The 14,228-nt window shown below is 34.8% G+C and overlaps 1 protein-coding gene across 2 annotated transcripts in view; it reads left to right on the forward strand.

Moving 5' to 3' along the window:
• Positions 1 to 3,734, forward strand: part of LOC110022341 (UDP-glucuronate:xylan alpha-glucuronosyltransferase 1-like) — a 19,994-nt gene extending 16,260 nt beyond the window's left edge. The window contains exons 3-4 of one of the 2 annotated variants that reach the window (XM_020721218.1): positions 1,930 to 2,564; positions 2,635 to 3,734. In XM_020721218.1, the coding sequence (XP_020576877.1) occupies positions 1,930 to 2,564; positions 2,635 to 3,659 (1,660 nt within the window). In that variant the 3' untranslated portion in view covers positions 3,660 to 3,734. The remainder of the gene's footprint in view (positions 1 to 1,929; positions 2,565 to 2,634) is intronic. The other variant, XM_020721219.1, reaches the window with a different exon arrangement.
• Positions 3,735 to 14,228: the final 10,494 nt, after the last annotated feature.

Consider the following 14,228-nt stretch of genomic DNA (forward strand, 5'->3'; position numbering starts at 1 on the left):
ATCAATCTAATCAGAAAGAAAAAGTTGACCGACAACTTCTTGGCATCATAGTTAGATTTTAGGAGTGGATGGTGGTGGGTGGGTTTTTTGGGGGAGGGGCCAAATGACAATATAAATGCAACTTTTATTACGGAAATCAAATAGACACTACAACAACGTTCGTTCGAAACTAGGAAATATCAAAAGGCACGACACAAAATCAACTAGGGCTTATGTTGGGGGTGGTGGTGTTGCGGTTTACGGAGTAATAGCAAGCATGGAGGGTTGGATTTTCAGAAGGTGATAATGGAAGGTAATGTTTGACTATCGGATGGCTCGACGGTGGGTGGTAGCAGGATACGGTGAGGTGGCTGCAGTAGGGATGTGGCTGGCTGGGTGTTGGAAAGGTTGGGGAGGCTCACAACAGCAAGGAAGGCTGTTGGAAGGGGGTGGCAGTATGGGTGGTGGCTGGAAGGGACGACATCAGGGGGTTGGTTAGTAGGAGGCTGCAGGAAAATTAATTAATATGATAATTAGTATTATAGTGCCAAAGGGTTTGCATTTACATAAGTTTACTTGGAGGATCAAAATTGAGTCAATTATATTAGTTGTGAAGATATTTATAAAAGATATTCAAAATGAGAGACCTTATTGTATGCTTTCCATGGATATCATAATTCACAACAATGAAACATCTTGTGAAATTAACGAAAAAGAACAATCTAGGAAATTTTTATAAGATCAAGAGCACAAAAGTAGTAGAACGATGACTAAACATATAATATGCTAATTTAATGCATTTGATAATTGATATTAACAATCATCACTAAATATTATTAGAAAATAAGCAATGCTTATATTTGAGATTTAATGCTTAAAATAGAGAAGCGATTCATGAATATTATAAAGATAAGATGCCATGAAACTTGAAGATAAATTTTACAGAATTTTGATAATGTCAGCTTTGTTGATAGCTATGCTGAGTGTGGAGAAATGGGAATTTTAAGGTAATGTGCGTCAAAATTTTAAAGGTTAAATTAAGAAATAATTATATTAGTGGGCCATTGATGTATCTTTTTAAGATAATGTAGTTTAAAATAGATTTGTGTGGTTTGAGCATTCTTGTACAATGGTGGGTTGAAAATATGCACATTAGACGGATAAATTTAGCGTCTAAAGATTTACATGACTAATGAGTAAATGTAAGCTTAAGATGAATGGAAGCTAATTCCAAAGTGTAAGCAAATAATAGGCTTAGGGGTTAGTTGATTCTAGATATTTTGAGTTTAGTGTAAAAAGATTGTAGGGGTTGTGAAAATTTAAGTGTTTTTTTTTAATGATAATTAAATTGAAAGTAGTTTTTATTGTTTTTTAAATTCACCATTTAATTTAGTTTTTTGTGTATTCCAAAATCACATCACATTTCTCATCATCAACTGCTGCTACGAGTCTTTTGCCAATTAACTGCTACCTGCCACCACCATGCCTGCTCGCCACTGGCCGCCTTCGAAGCCTAGAAATATTTTTTACAAAAAAAAAAAATACAAATAAAAATAATGGTTTCTTTTACAACAATCCAAACACAAAAAAAAATTAATCTCTTGCATTTTTTCTATAACCAACCAAACTTCATAAAGTGTTCCAAATATGAATGCGCTAAAATTCTAAACACTTGAAACCAAACAACCCCTCAACATGCCATGTTACACATAACAATAATGAATTCAAAAAGAGGATTCACAGCGCAGACCCAAACTATTGGGATAAACTGTCGTTGCTTATTGGGATAAAACTGTTGTCGCTGCTGCTGCTTACAACAATTTTGAAGTAGAACCATAAATTCTGTTTCTTATTTTTCCAACGGTTTATATTTGTGTGATCATTTAGAGGGAATTCATGCCCAGATTTCTATTTTGATTAATAGTAACCATAACGCATCTGAAATTTCAGGTCCAAATTTTTTGATGTTGGCTGGATATGGGAAAGGCATATTTCTGATTCTCGATATCTATCCAATTTGAACATTAACTGGACCCAAATTTCAAAAGCAGTCACAAAACTTGACGGCAGGAAACAAAAATTGAGTGTTGGCCTTCTAAATTTCAACATCACTGAGATCAACTCATGGCAGCAACTATTACCACGTGCCGAGTTAATTCCTCTTCTTCTCGATACTGCGAAGCCCAACCTAACCTGGGAGGATCTATATCCCGAATGGATCGACGAGGAAGAAGAATTCGAAGTTCCTACTTGTGTGCATCTCCCTGATCCTACAGTAGCAAGTAGTACACTATTTGACCTTATTGCTGTCAAACTTCCTTGCAATAAAATGTCTAAAAATTGGTCGAGAGATGTCGCGCGATTTCACTTACAGCTCGTTGCTGCTAAATTGGCTTCTCAACAGCTACAGACTCATGTAATCCTTCTCACTGACTGCTTTCCCATCCCTAATCTTTTCTCTTGCAAGAATTTGATTCTACGTGATGGAAATGCTTGGCTTTTCAATCCCGATCCTATAAATCTCAGAGAAAAGCTCCAGCTTCCTGTTGGTTCCTGCAAACTAGCCGTTCCACTTAAAACACATGGTAATTTCTTCCCTGAATCTCTCTCAGTCCTGCCTTTAGAAATCACAATTAATAATCCTTTCGGCTGCAGCGAGGCGCTATTTGGAATCAGGTCGCCAGCGCGAAGCATACGCCACAATACTTCACTCGGCGCATATTTACGTTTGCGGAGCCATTGTTGCAGCTCAAAGCATCCGTTTGGCCGGCTCTACACGAGACCTAGTCATACTTGTTGACGAAACAATCAGCAGCCATCACCGAGACGGCCTCGAGGAAGCCGGTTGGAAGGTGAGAACAATCCAAAGGATTCGAAATCCCAAGGCAGAGCGCGATGCATATAATGAATGGAATTACAGCAAATTCCGGCTTTGGCAATTGACTGAGTATGACAAGATCATCTTCATTGACGCCGACCTCCTCATCCTCCGGAACATCGATTTCCTCTTTGCGATGCCCGAAATCACCGCCATAGGCAACAATGCAACGCTCTTCAATTCAGGCGTAATGGTTATCGAACCATCAAATTGCACATTTGATCTGCTGATGGATCATATCAACGAGATTGAATCTTACAACGGTGGAGATCAAGGCTACTTGAATGAAATCTTTACATGGTGGCACCGAATGCCGAAGCACATGAACTTCTTGAAGCATTTCTGGGTGGGCGACGAGGAGGACATCAAGCAGAAGAAGATAAGATTGTTTGGAGCCGAGCCGCCGGTTCTTTATGTTCTACACTACCTTGGGCTGAAGCCATGGTTGTGCTTTCGGGACTATGACTGTAACTGGAATGTTGAGATTCTGCAGGAGTTTGCGAGCGATGTGGCGCATGCTAGGTGGTGGGGAGTGCACGATACGATGTCGGTGAAGCTGCAGAGGTATTGTCTTTTGAGATCGAAGCAGAAGGCGGCGTTAGAGTGGGATCGAAGGCAGGCGGAGAAGGGTGAGTTTGTGGATGGGCATTGGAAGAAGAAGATAAGAGATCCAAGGCTTCATATCTGCTTTCAGGAGTTCTGTTTCTGGGAGAGTATGTTGTGGCATTGGGGAGAGAAGAACTGGACTGATAATAGCTCATCAGTTGCTAATGCTTGGCCTGCTGCTGCTCTTCCCAGTTAGTAGAATCCTTACTTATTTTATTTTTTTTAAATTTATTTATTTTTGATAAATTTAATTCTGTAGTTGAACAAATTTCTAGATATATATATATCGGCATCAAACTTGTAAAATTAGCTGCTTTGTTCATAATTCAATTGCTGAATTTTATATAACTGAAAAATGGTAGAATTAAATGAAATATTATCACGATATATCTCATAAACCGTAAAATTTAATAATTCGCAATAGTATTGTAGTTATTAGTTAAATTTATTTTAAATCCTAAAAAAAAAAACAGAATTAAAGCTAATATATATTATAAAAAATTGTTAGGAATTAAAATTGATCGAAATTTGAAGCAGCTCATGTACAGTAACCTTACAGTTTTTTATTATATTAAAAATATCTTTAGTATTAATTTTTTTTAAAAATATACTATTTTATTTATATGATTTTATGTATTATAATCATTAAAATGGTATTAAATATAATTATATATATATATATATAAATCACCATTTATTGACTTTTTAAAAGTTAAATATTTGTTTTCATGCCAAAATATTGTGAGTGTAAATATTAAATTTTAAATGTTCGATATGTAAATACAGAAGAATTGTGGTAGTAAGTATGGAAATTCCCTTTACTTTTTCAATTGAACGGTCTCCTCTCTCTCTCTCTCTGTCTTCATTAGTCTATGCAATAGAATCATATTTATTTATTCGGATGGATCTGATGCATTGTGCTCTATCATTGATTAATATTTCTTTTGATGTTCCTCATGTTGACCAAATGATGAATCTTCCGCGATTGGTGGGGAGATTTCAACATTATGCTTAATCTATGGAAAGAAAATGGTATATATCTAATGGTAGAAGAGCCATTGATGACTTTTTCTATTATGTTTGTGAAATGTGGCCTTATGAAGGCCAAATTTAGTTGCTCTTTCATTTGGATCATGTTCTTCTTTATTGATCAATCATATTTTTTTTCCTTGTTTACTTTGAAATTCATTTCTATATGGAATTTGTTGCGTCCTATAAAATTTGTGGCGGTTGAGTGATAATTTAACATTTTTATATTGTACGAAAACCTAGCATAGTCATAAATAAAAGAAAAGTTGGGATAAGACACCAAGATTTTATGTAAAAAGTTCTAGAAAGATAAAAAAAAGCACTGGGTATGGTCTAGTAAAAGCAATCTATTATATGTTTATAAGTATATGGGCACACTCTACTCCCATGACAAAGAGAATAAGGTTAAAATCTTGCACTGAAAAACTCACTTGTCTTTATATAGCTCAAAAAATACTAAATATAGGAAAATCTTAGGATATAAGGATTGCAAAAGTGGTCATCAATGGTTGTTTGTCGGCAACAGAAGGTGGTGATTGGTGGTGGTGGTGGTGGTCAACAATGATCCGCGGCTACGAAAGTTGGTGTTCCATGGTGGCTGACAGCTATAGAGGCCAATGGTTACTCGTTGGGTTTTCTCTTCAGAATATGTTATTCCACTTATCCTTCACCTCTTCCCTTTTTTCTCAAGTGGAGAGAGAGGGCATAATTATAGTATTTTGGGGAGGGATGTTTTGGTCTTTTGACTCATAATTTTAACAACCACCTGATCAAATAGTTCATGTTGATCACACTTTATCATGTCGAAGTTTTAAGAAAAATAGGCTGAATGTTGAATAGGCTCGATGCCTTTTCCTTTTGATTTCATTCCATTAAATAATAATCTTACAATCTACTTTAGGTACAAAATATTATGTATAATCTATTTTAGGTAACTTAATAATATAAATTCCTAATCTAAATATTCAACTAAAAGGAAAATATATCAGAATAAATATATTGAAATTAATTTTAATAAGGAAGCTCCTGATTATAGAAAACTTATAATTTAGCTGCCTGATTTTTGTTCTTCCAGATTGACACCCCCCTCAAATTGAAGCTCACTGATCAGGAATCATCAATTTGCAAACAATAAACTGATAACACTGCCAGGATAAAAAATCCTAAAGCCGTGAGTGTCGAAGCCGAAACTGTCACAGTCGAGAATGTTGAAGCCTCAGAGACAACTCCTAAACCATAACATGATTTGAGCGAAGTAAAAAAAGTAATCCTTTATCATAGTCGTTCAGAAATTCGAATCATAGCCATCAGAAGGATCCATTTTCAATTACACAATCCAAATGCTACCGATCATAGCCCACAAATAGGATCTAGTTACACGATCCAGATGGTATCGACCATAGCCTACAAGTAGGATCCACGTCCTGATCCAATTGCTACCGATCATAGCCCACAAATAGGATCCATATTTTATTGATCATAGCCTACAAGTAGGATCTGTGTTCTGATCCAAATGCTACCGATAATAGCCTACAAATAGGATCTGCGTCCCGTTATACGATCCAAATGTTATTGATTCTTCGTGCGATGACGATAACGATTTATTCCCAGATCTTCACCCCAAAAGTGCTGAAGCCGAGATGCCGAAGCCCTGTGTCTATGAAGGAGTGTTGAAGCCTTCAATCCTTTAGTGCAACAAAGAAGCCGAAGTCGAAGTGGACGAAGCGAAGCGTAAAAAAACACTGGAAGATGTCGTAGAAGAGGCGATGTCTAATGAAGAAATTTGAATCAGATGAATGATAATGCAAACATGACAGTTCTTTTATCGTTCTCAGTTCTTCTTGCGGCTTTCGCCTGGGATTTCCTCTTCTTTTTTTCACTATGTGTTCTCTCTCTTAAACCTTAATCGAAAAAGGGTTCTCCTGCGATCTATTCAGAGGGTTTGGTTGAACCCACCACCAGATCTGAATCGGCCAGGCATGACACGAAAGCCTTGTCGTAGAGGGAGCACTTGTGATCGAGATTTGGGACAGGGGTTTGAGAGAAAGCAGGGGATCTGTGACGCGCGAGATTGAGGAGGCAGAGAGCAAGGTACCTACAAATATGATCCAGTTACACGATCCAGATGTTATCGATCATAGCCTACAAGTAGGATCCGCATCTTGATCCGAATGCTACCGATTATAACCCACAAATAGGATCTAGTTACACGATCCAAATGCTATCGATCATAGCCTACAAGTAGGATCCGCGTCCTGATCTAAATGTTGTCGATCATAGCCCACAAATAGGTTATGTGTCCTGTTATACAATCCAAATGCTATTGATAATTTCTGCGACGATGAGGACAATTTGTTCCCTAATCTTCACGTCAAAAGTGTTGAAGTCGAAATGTCTAAGTCGTGGTTCTAGGAAGGATTTTCGAAGCCTTCAATCCTTAAGTGCGACGAAGAAACCGAAGTCGAAGCGGACGAAGCGAAGCGTAAGAAGCAATGGAAGATGTCGCAGAAGCAACTATTCCTAACAAAGAAATCTGAATCAAATGAATGATAATACAAACACAATAGTTCTCTTTTCGTTCTCAGTTCTTCTTGCGGCTTTCGCCTGGGATTTCCTCTCTTTTTTTTTACCATGTGTTCTCTCTTAAACCTTAATCGAAAAATGATTCTCCTACGATCTATCTGGATGGTTTGGCTGAACCCACCACTAAATCAGAATAGGCCAGGTAGGACACAAAAGCTTTGCTGTAGAGGGAGCACTTGTGATCGAGAGTTGGGGGCGGACTTTAAGAGAAAGCAGGGGATCTGTGACTGGCGTGCTTGAGGAGGCAAAGAGCGAGGTATTCCTCGTCCGATTGGGAACCACCGAAGCCATCTATCTTTCTGTCGAGTTGCAGATCCAATCTTCCACCACTCCCAACTACCCAATGAAGGCTTCGGGTAGGAGAGGACCAAAGCTCTAAGGCTGGGGCGAGGGAGGATGGGGTCTCTGGAATAGCTAGGAAGGTCGATGGCTGGCCATTCGCCGACGAGGAGGAGCACCAACTAGCGAGCCTAGGCACGAGAAGGAGAGGACGTAGTCGTAGTCAGAGATCAAAGGAGGAAGGTGCAGCCAAACCGAACGAAGGAGGATGAAGCAGCCCGGGACTAAGCAGTAGAAGGAGAATGGAAGGCGGATGAAGCTGTCGCAGCGAACAAAAATCCTTTGATGGGCGAATCAAGACAAAAAAATAGTTCCTCCCTTCCAGCAAGACGACCGGCGGGAAGGAAGTCTTGACGGTTCTCCAATAACTACCGGTGGTGAGGGCAAGATTTTGGCTCTGATATCATGTCAAAGTTTTGAGAAAAATAGGATGAATGCTGACTAGGCTCGATGCCTTTTTTCTTTGTTTTTATTTCATTAAATAATAATCTTACAATCTATTTTAGGTATAAAATACTCTGTATAATCTATTCTAGGTAACCTAATAATACATATTCATAATCTAAATATTGAGCTAAAAGGAAAATAAATCAGAATAAAGATATTGAAAATCTTTAAATAAGGAAGCTCCTAATTATAGAAAACTTCTAATTTAGCTACCTGATTTTTGTCTTTCCTGATTAACATATCATATGTGATTTTTTAAGTATTTGGGTAACTTGAGGTATGTTTGGGGCAGCTGCAACAGTTTGAATAAGCAACCGTGAAGTTGTTGCAAAAGAAATTGTTGTTCAAAAAGTTGAGGTGAATATCACAAATTTATTTTAACTTCAAAAGTAGACCGCAAATTTTTAGCAGTCACCACATTTTAATATGTTAGGTTGAAAAAAATAACTTTCTACCACAAAAATTTCTAAAAAGCAGTTCCCTAAACAAAATTTTCGTGGTGGTCTGAAAAACAAAGCAGCCAAGAAGTTGTCATAAACGGACCCTTAATGACCCCAAAATTAGGCGATCTTATACTATTTGGATACTTCTCATCGAAACACTCAATTTGACTATAGTTTTTTTTTTTAAATCAAAGTTCATTTGGACATTCAATTGACGATCTAAATCATTCAATGGTGTTCAATGCAATGATCAGGGCTTGATTGGACTTGGATTGAACCGATTTTAGAGTCGTTGGCTTTGTTTTGATGAGATGCTCAACTTAATTATAAGTTTGATGAAATTGCAACTTGGATGATGATGAATTTGTATTTAAAACATTTCTAGCTCAAAGTATTTTGAGATTCATGCATCACAATAAATTTGTTGTTGACACATCAAAGACTAAATCTCTTAGAGTAGTTACTATGTGGATTCATTGTGATGGTGTTTTTTTCCTTCATTTACCAAACAAAATACTAACTCTCAAATGTAAAGTCTTAATCTTATTTCTTTGTAGAAGGAACGCACAATATATTTTATAGCCTTTAAGTGAGGATAGCTTGAAATGTATTTAATTCGGAGCTCAATCTCTCAACTATACCATAGAGGTGATGTGATGTGGCGCAATGTGTCAATGGAAGAAAAAGTGGACCAACCACTACGAATCAAAAGCTGACTGAAAACTGACTACTTAATATTTATCATGTCATGTATCACTCATCATTTATATATATAAATTTTGTTATTTGATAATGAGCGACTTTGAAGTTTGAAGCTGAATCACTTCCATACTAGCAAAATTCAGGTTTAACAAGGGGTGGATACGAGTTGAGTCGAGTTGAGTTCGATTTAAATTTACGAGTTTGAATTGGCTCATGAGCCGACTTATGTATTGTAAAACAGAAAATGTTATTAATTTAAGTTTGTGTTATAATAAAATAACAATTCTAATGAGTAATTAAGTGATAAATGATAATAAAATACTTTGTTTTAAAAATATTAAACACTAATTTTTTTAATTTTTTTAATAATTTAAAATAAAAAGTTTGAAACTAAAAATATAAAATTAAAAAATAAAATTTTTGAAAATTCATATACATTGAGTATATTTTATATTTATATTTTTTTTTAACAAGCCATCTCTAAAGTTATCGGGTCGAGTCGGTACTAACTTGAGCTTAGCTTGTCAGCTCATTGAGCTCAGCTCATAAGCCACTTATTGAGTCGAGTCCGAATCGGCTCACAAAGCCCGCTTTACTCACTCACACCCCAAATTAGCATGCACACCGCATAAAAAGGGTGAAATTCATTTTTCTAACTTACAATGATAAATTTAATGTGATATGTTTCACTTGTATACATGTAACAATTAAAATATAGTTGTTAAATATGTAAATAAATAAGAATTGGTCGTGGCTGCATGTAAATGCCTCATTATAATAACATGTGGGGACCACCTGTTATCTGCGCATGAGCCGCCGCAATCTCCGCTGACGGCGAGCCCCACACCTTGCATGAAGAGCTCATAGAATTTAGTCGACGATTCTCAAGCCCACAAAAGTCGGCCCAAACTAAAAGTCTGAAGGTCCAACTGTTTCGTTGAATCAAAGTATGATGTGACATTGAAAAATAGCCCAAAGCGACACGGCAATGTATTGTTGGAAACACGCTAGCGTTTGCTGCTCCTCCTAAATTCACGAAGAAAAACGTGTTGACTTAATTGTCGGGGTAATTTGTTATTTATTGGTTATTATATAATCATATTAATATTAATATGTCTTTAATATTTATTGTAAAAAATATTTATAGTTAGTATTCTAATATATTTTTATTATTAAAGACTTTTTTATTGCTCTCTAATTGTAATAAAATATTTATAAATCCACTATACAAATTATTGCAATTCTAGCTTTCCTTGAGTACTACTGCCCATCAATTAATGTCATTTTGTGCTGAGGAATCCAAGCAATTAGTGAATTAGGAGAATCCAAAGTTGTAATAAAGCGAGAAAATCTAGGATTCTCATTGATCACAAGAATTTGAATAGATATGTAAAATATTCATAAAATATTTATAATATATTTGGACATCTTTTTTTTGTATGTAGTATTAATTTTTTATGTCCATAATATTTTCATATTTTTTTATTTTTAAATTTACCTGCTATTTTGAGTTATGAATTGATGCATACTAGAAGATTTACGACACTAGAGTAATATATTATCATCTTAGCATTGTACGAAACTTCAGTGCAAACAGAAGATAGAAAACAACTAGTAGTGACACCTAAAGTTCTTAAGTGGAAAACTCGTAAAGGGAAAAATCATGGGATATGACTCAGCTGAAGAGTTCCACTATAAAATGATGATTGCAGTCGCAATCACTTGAGTTGCAAGGTTCGATAGTAATAAACATTCTCGTAGGGGTCAGTTGCCCCTTTATAGTTGTCGTCCTAGAGTTTGAAGCCTGCTGGGATATGATGTTGGAGAACCGCCTCTACTGAGGGAGAGAATTCTTGAAAGTTGTGGTGAGTGCGAGGCGATGCCTTTTATCTAAGGGGAACTCTTCCCTGACAAGGCGTTGTAGCTTGTCACGAATAACATCATTTGGAATGACAATAAGGTAGGGCGGTGTCTGGTGAGTTGCGAGAGATGAACAAGTGGAGCGGGCAATATCTAAGAGGCCAGCATCCCGTCTTGGTAGGGGAAATGTTTCATTCGGGGTAGCCAGTACGACTATTTTCAAGCGGTGCATTTCTCGTAGCTCATTGAGTTAGTGGTAAACAAATTTCATTCAATGGTGCGGGTGGCACCTGTTGAGACCTGTGTAGGTGTTGTAGGATCTCTAATTTGATCTTCCAGGAAAAGAACTCGAGACACCTTCGTCGGTAGGATAACATCTTCTAGGGCAGGAAGATGAAGAGGCATGCCACCCTTGGCTTCGCGATAGCTCTGTAAAACTATGGGTTTGGAGCAGGATGCTCTGTTGTCACGGGTATTGAGTCTAGTGGTCATTTAGTGAGCCTCACAAGTTCTTCGATGGTGATATTGTGGTTTCCCACAAACGACGCCAAACTGAGTGCAACACTAAAACAATAATTTATTACTATACTGTCAAAAATCTTCTAGTACTTATCAAAAATAAGATAATAACCTTTTATAGTTTTCATCATTATAAAGTAATGATCATTTTTATTTATTTCATATATATTAAATTTATGCATAAAAATATATTACTTAATAAATATTATAATATCATGTTAAAAGTATGTATGTTTCTTTTATTTATTAAAAATAAATGTGTTATTTGTCTGTGTTGTATCATATCGACGTTCAAGTGTTGGCATCGATACATTTTAGGGTATTTTTATTAATCAAAAGAATTTATTATTTTAATTTATAAAAAGTTATGAAAATATTAAAGTTAAAATTAGCATCTTAGAAGGAAATTTTTTAAAATAAATTATTAATGTCATCCCAACTCCCAAGGAAAGTAGCATCAACCCTTTTCCAAAGATTTTTAGTTAAATTAAATAAATAAAATAGTTCAAATTAAATCATGTTAGAAGTGATATACTCTTGAATAAAAACAAAAAAAATCGAACTAGAATAGTTGACCCAAATAACGGAGATCCATTTTCAAACATATGGCCGACCGTTAAATATTTGACCGTAATGGTTGACCGTTAAATTGTTGACCACGGTTGACCTGATCAAAAGGAAAAGTTGGGTTGTAACTTCATGTTTGGTCGTTAAAGAGAACTTTGACCGCAATGTTCTCACACAAAAGAAATACAGGGTGGGAAGGATCTATAGAAATTAAAATAAACTAGGAGTTTTCTAGAAATAAATTTAGTAAAAATTATTATTTTTTCCCAATAAATTTATTTTGACATCAAGATCATTAAAAAAGACTAATTAATCATATATATGCATAGTAAATACATAAATAAATTCATTCATAGAACATAAATTCAAATATATTGAGCTAAATTTTCTCATTGGCGGTTTGTTCGTTGGCATGCTAACTTCATTGTCCATGAATTGGCCAGCGTTGATAACCCTCCGCGCAAAGAACAATGAGTTATTTAATTAATTATATATATATAGTGTCATCGTTTCAAATTATTCAAAATCTTCTTTCTGGTTATATATATATATATATATATTGTATCTCTTAATATTAGATTAGAAATTTTTTTTATAAAATCAAATAATTAATTATCTTTTTTTAATTTGCATCAATTTTATTAGTAAATTTTTAAAATCAATTTAATTAATTGGTATCTTTTTAAAATCATAATAGATTAAGTATATTATCATTAATTTTAATATAAAGATGTCGAAAATTTTTTAAATTTAATTTATTATATATTTATTTAATGGTTTTTAAGAAAATTACTCTGAAGAAGATTACTTAATCAACTTAATTTATTGTTAATATTTTTTATTATCTGTAATGATGAAAATCATTATAAAGCTATAAATTGATTGAAGTTAATAGTAATTGTATACGCTAGAACTAACTGCATGAATCTCAAAGAGAACGAACGGTCGAAAATAAAAAGTTTTCCTCAAAGGTAACAGTCAACCGACAAGTTACCACTAAGCAGGTGAAGCCGCATCTTTAAACCTATGACAGGTCAAAGCTTTGAAGATGGTATATCGCTTGACAACGACAAGATACGCCAAGGGTAAGGCCTAAATCATCATAACGACAAATCACGTCGGATAACCCACACAAGCAACAACAAGATTTGCCTAAGACCTTGCAAATAGGGGCTTCCAACCGGGACGACAAACCGACAAGATGGACGAGATGCAGGCCCCATAAAACTTGAGCCATAATGACAAGTGAGTTATGATTCACCCGATAAAACAAATTAGCTCATTAGTCAACCAAATGAACAATCAAAGTGCAGGCAGAAAACCCTTCAAATTGAACGACTGACCCACTTTTGTCATATTAGACAAGATCACCATTCAACCGAACGCCTCGGTTAACCAAAGACAAGACATGATCGCTACCCAGGCGATCGCCTCAGTCTCCCAAATTCTAACAAGTCGTTCAACCAATTACACAGATATCAAAATTCAAATTGTAATACATACAATTTATTAGAGAATTGATCATATTAAGAGTTTCCATAATTGTTTCATATTTTCTATAATTGTAATACAAAATTCAAATTGTAATACATACAATTTTCATAATTGTTTCATATTTTCTATAATTGTACAAAATGCACTCCTATAAATAGAAGACAAAAATACGAATGAGAGGACTCTCCCTGGTTCTCTCCACATTAATTTTTGATTCAATTTATTTTCTTCATCACTCGGCTTTAACTCCCATGTCGTGTTCACAAAAGACAATCCAAGTTCTAACAGTAATATAGATATTTGAAAATGATTTATATATTTTCTATCTCTCTTGAAAAAAACAATATTTTTTTAATTAAATAATTAGTTGTAGCTTAAGAAAAAGTGTTGAATTCTAATTAGTAGATAGAAAAAAAAATTTATGGCTATATTTTAAAATAACCTTTTTCCGGATGAATATAAAATTAAATTCATTTTAAAATGAGTAATATTTATAAAAAAGCTCAATAAAACTTAAATTACTTTAATTTCAACATTAAATGAATTATATTAAGACTATATGGTTCATTTTTTTTTTCTAAATTTAATATTAAAATATATTTAACTTCAGAAAATTTGTAGAAGAGATGAACTAGATGGCCCATCTGTGGTCACATCAGCCGGCAATTTTATCTTTTTGGTAATTTAATTTAATTTTTTTTAAATTACTTTTTTTAAAGATTATATATATTTTATTTTAATTCCTATTTTTAAAAATTAATTTTATTTCTATGATATATATT

The sequence above is a fragment of the Phalaenopsis equestris genome, unplaced genomic scaffold (genome assembly GCF_001263595.1).
Source record: "Phalaenopsis equestris unplaced genomic scaffold, ASM126359v1 Scaffold000186, whole genome shotgun sequence".
In the NCBI taxonomy this organism is placed as follows: domain Eukaryota; kingdom Viridiplantae; phylum Streptophyta; class Magnoliopsida; order Asparagales; family Orchidaceae; genus Phalaenopsis; species Phalaenopsis equestris.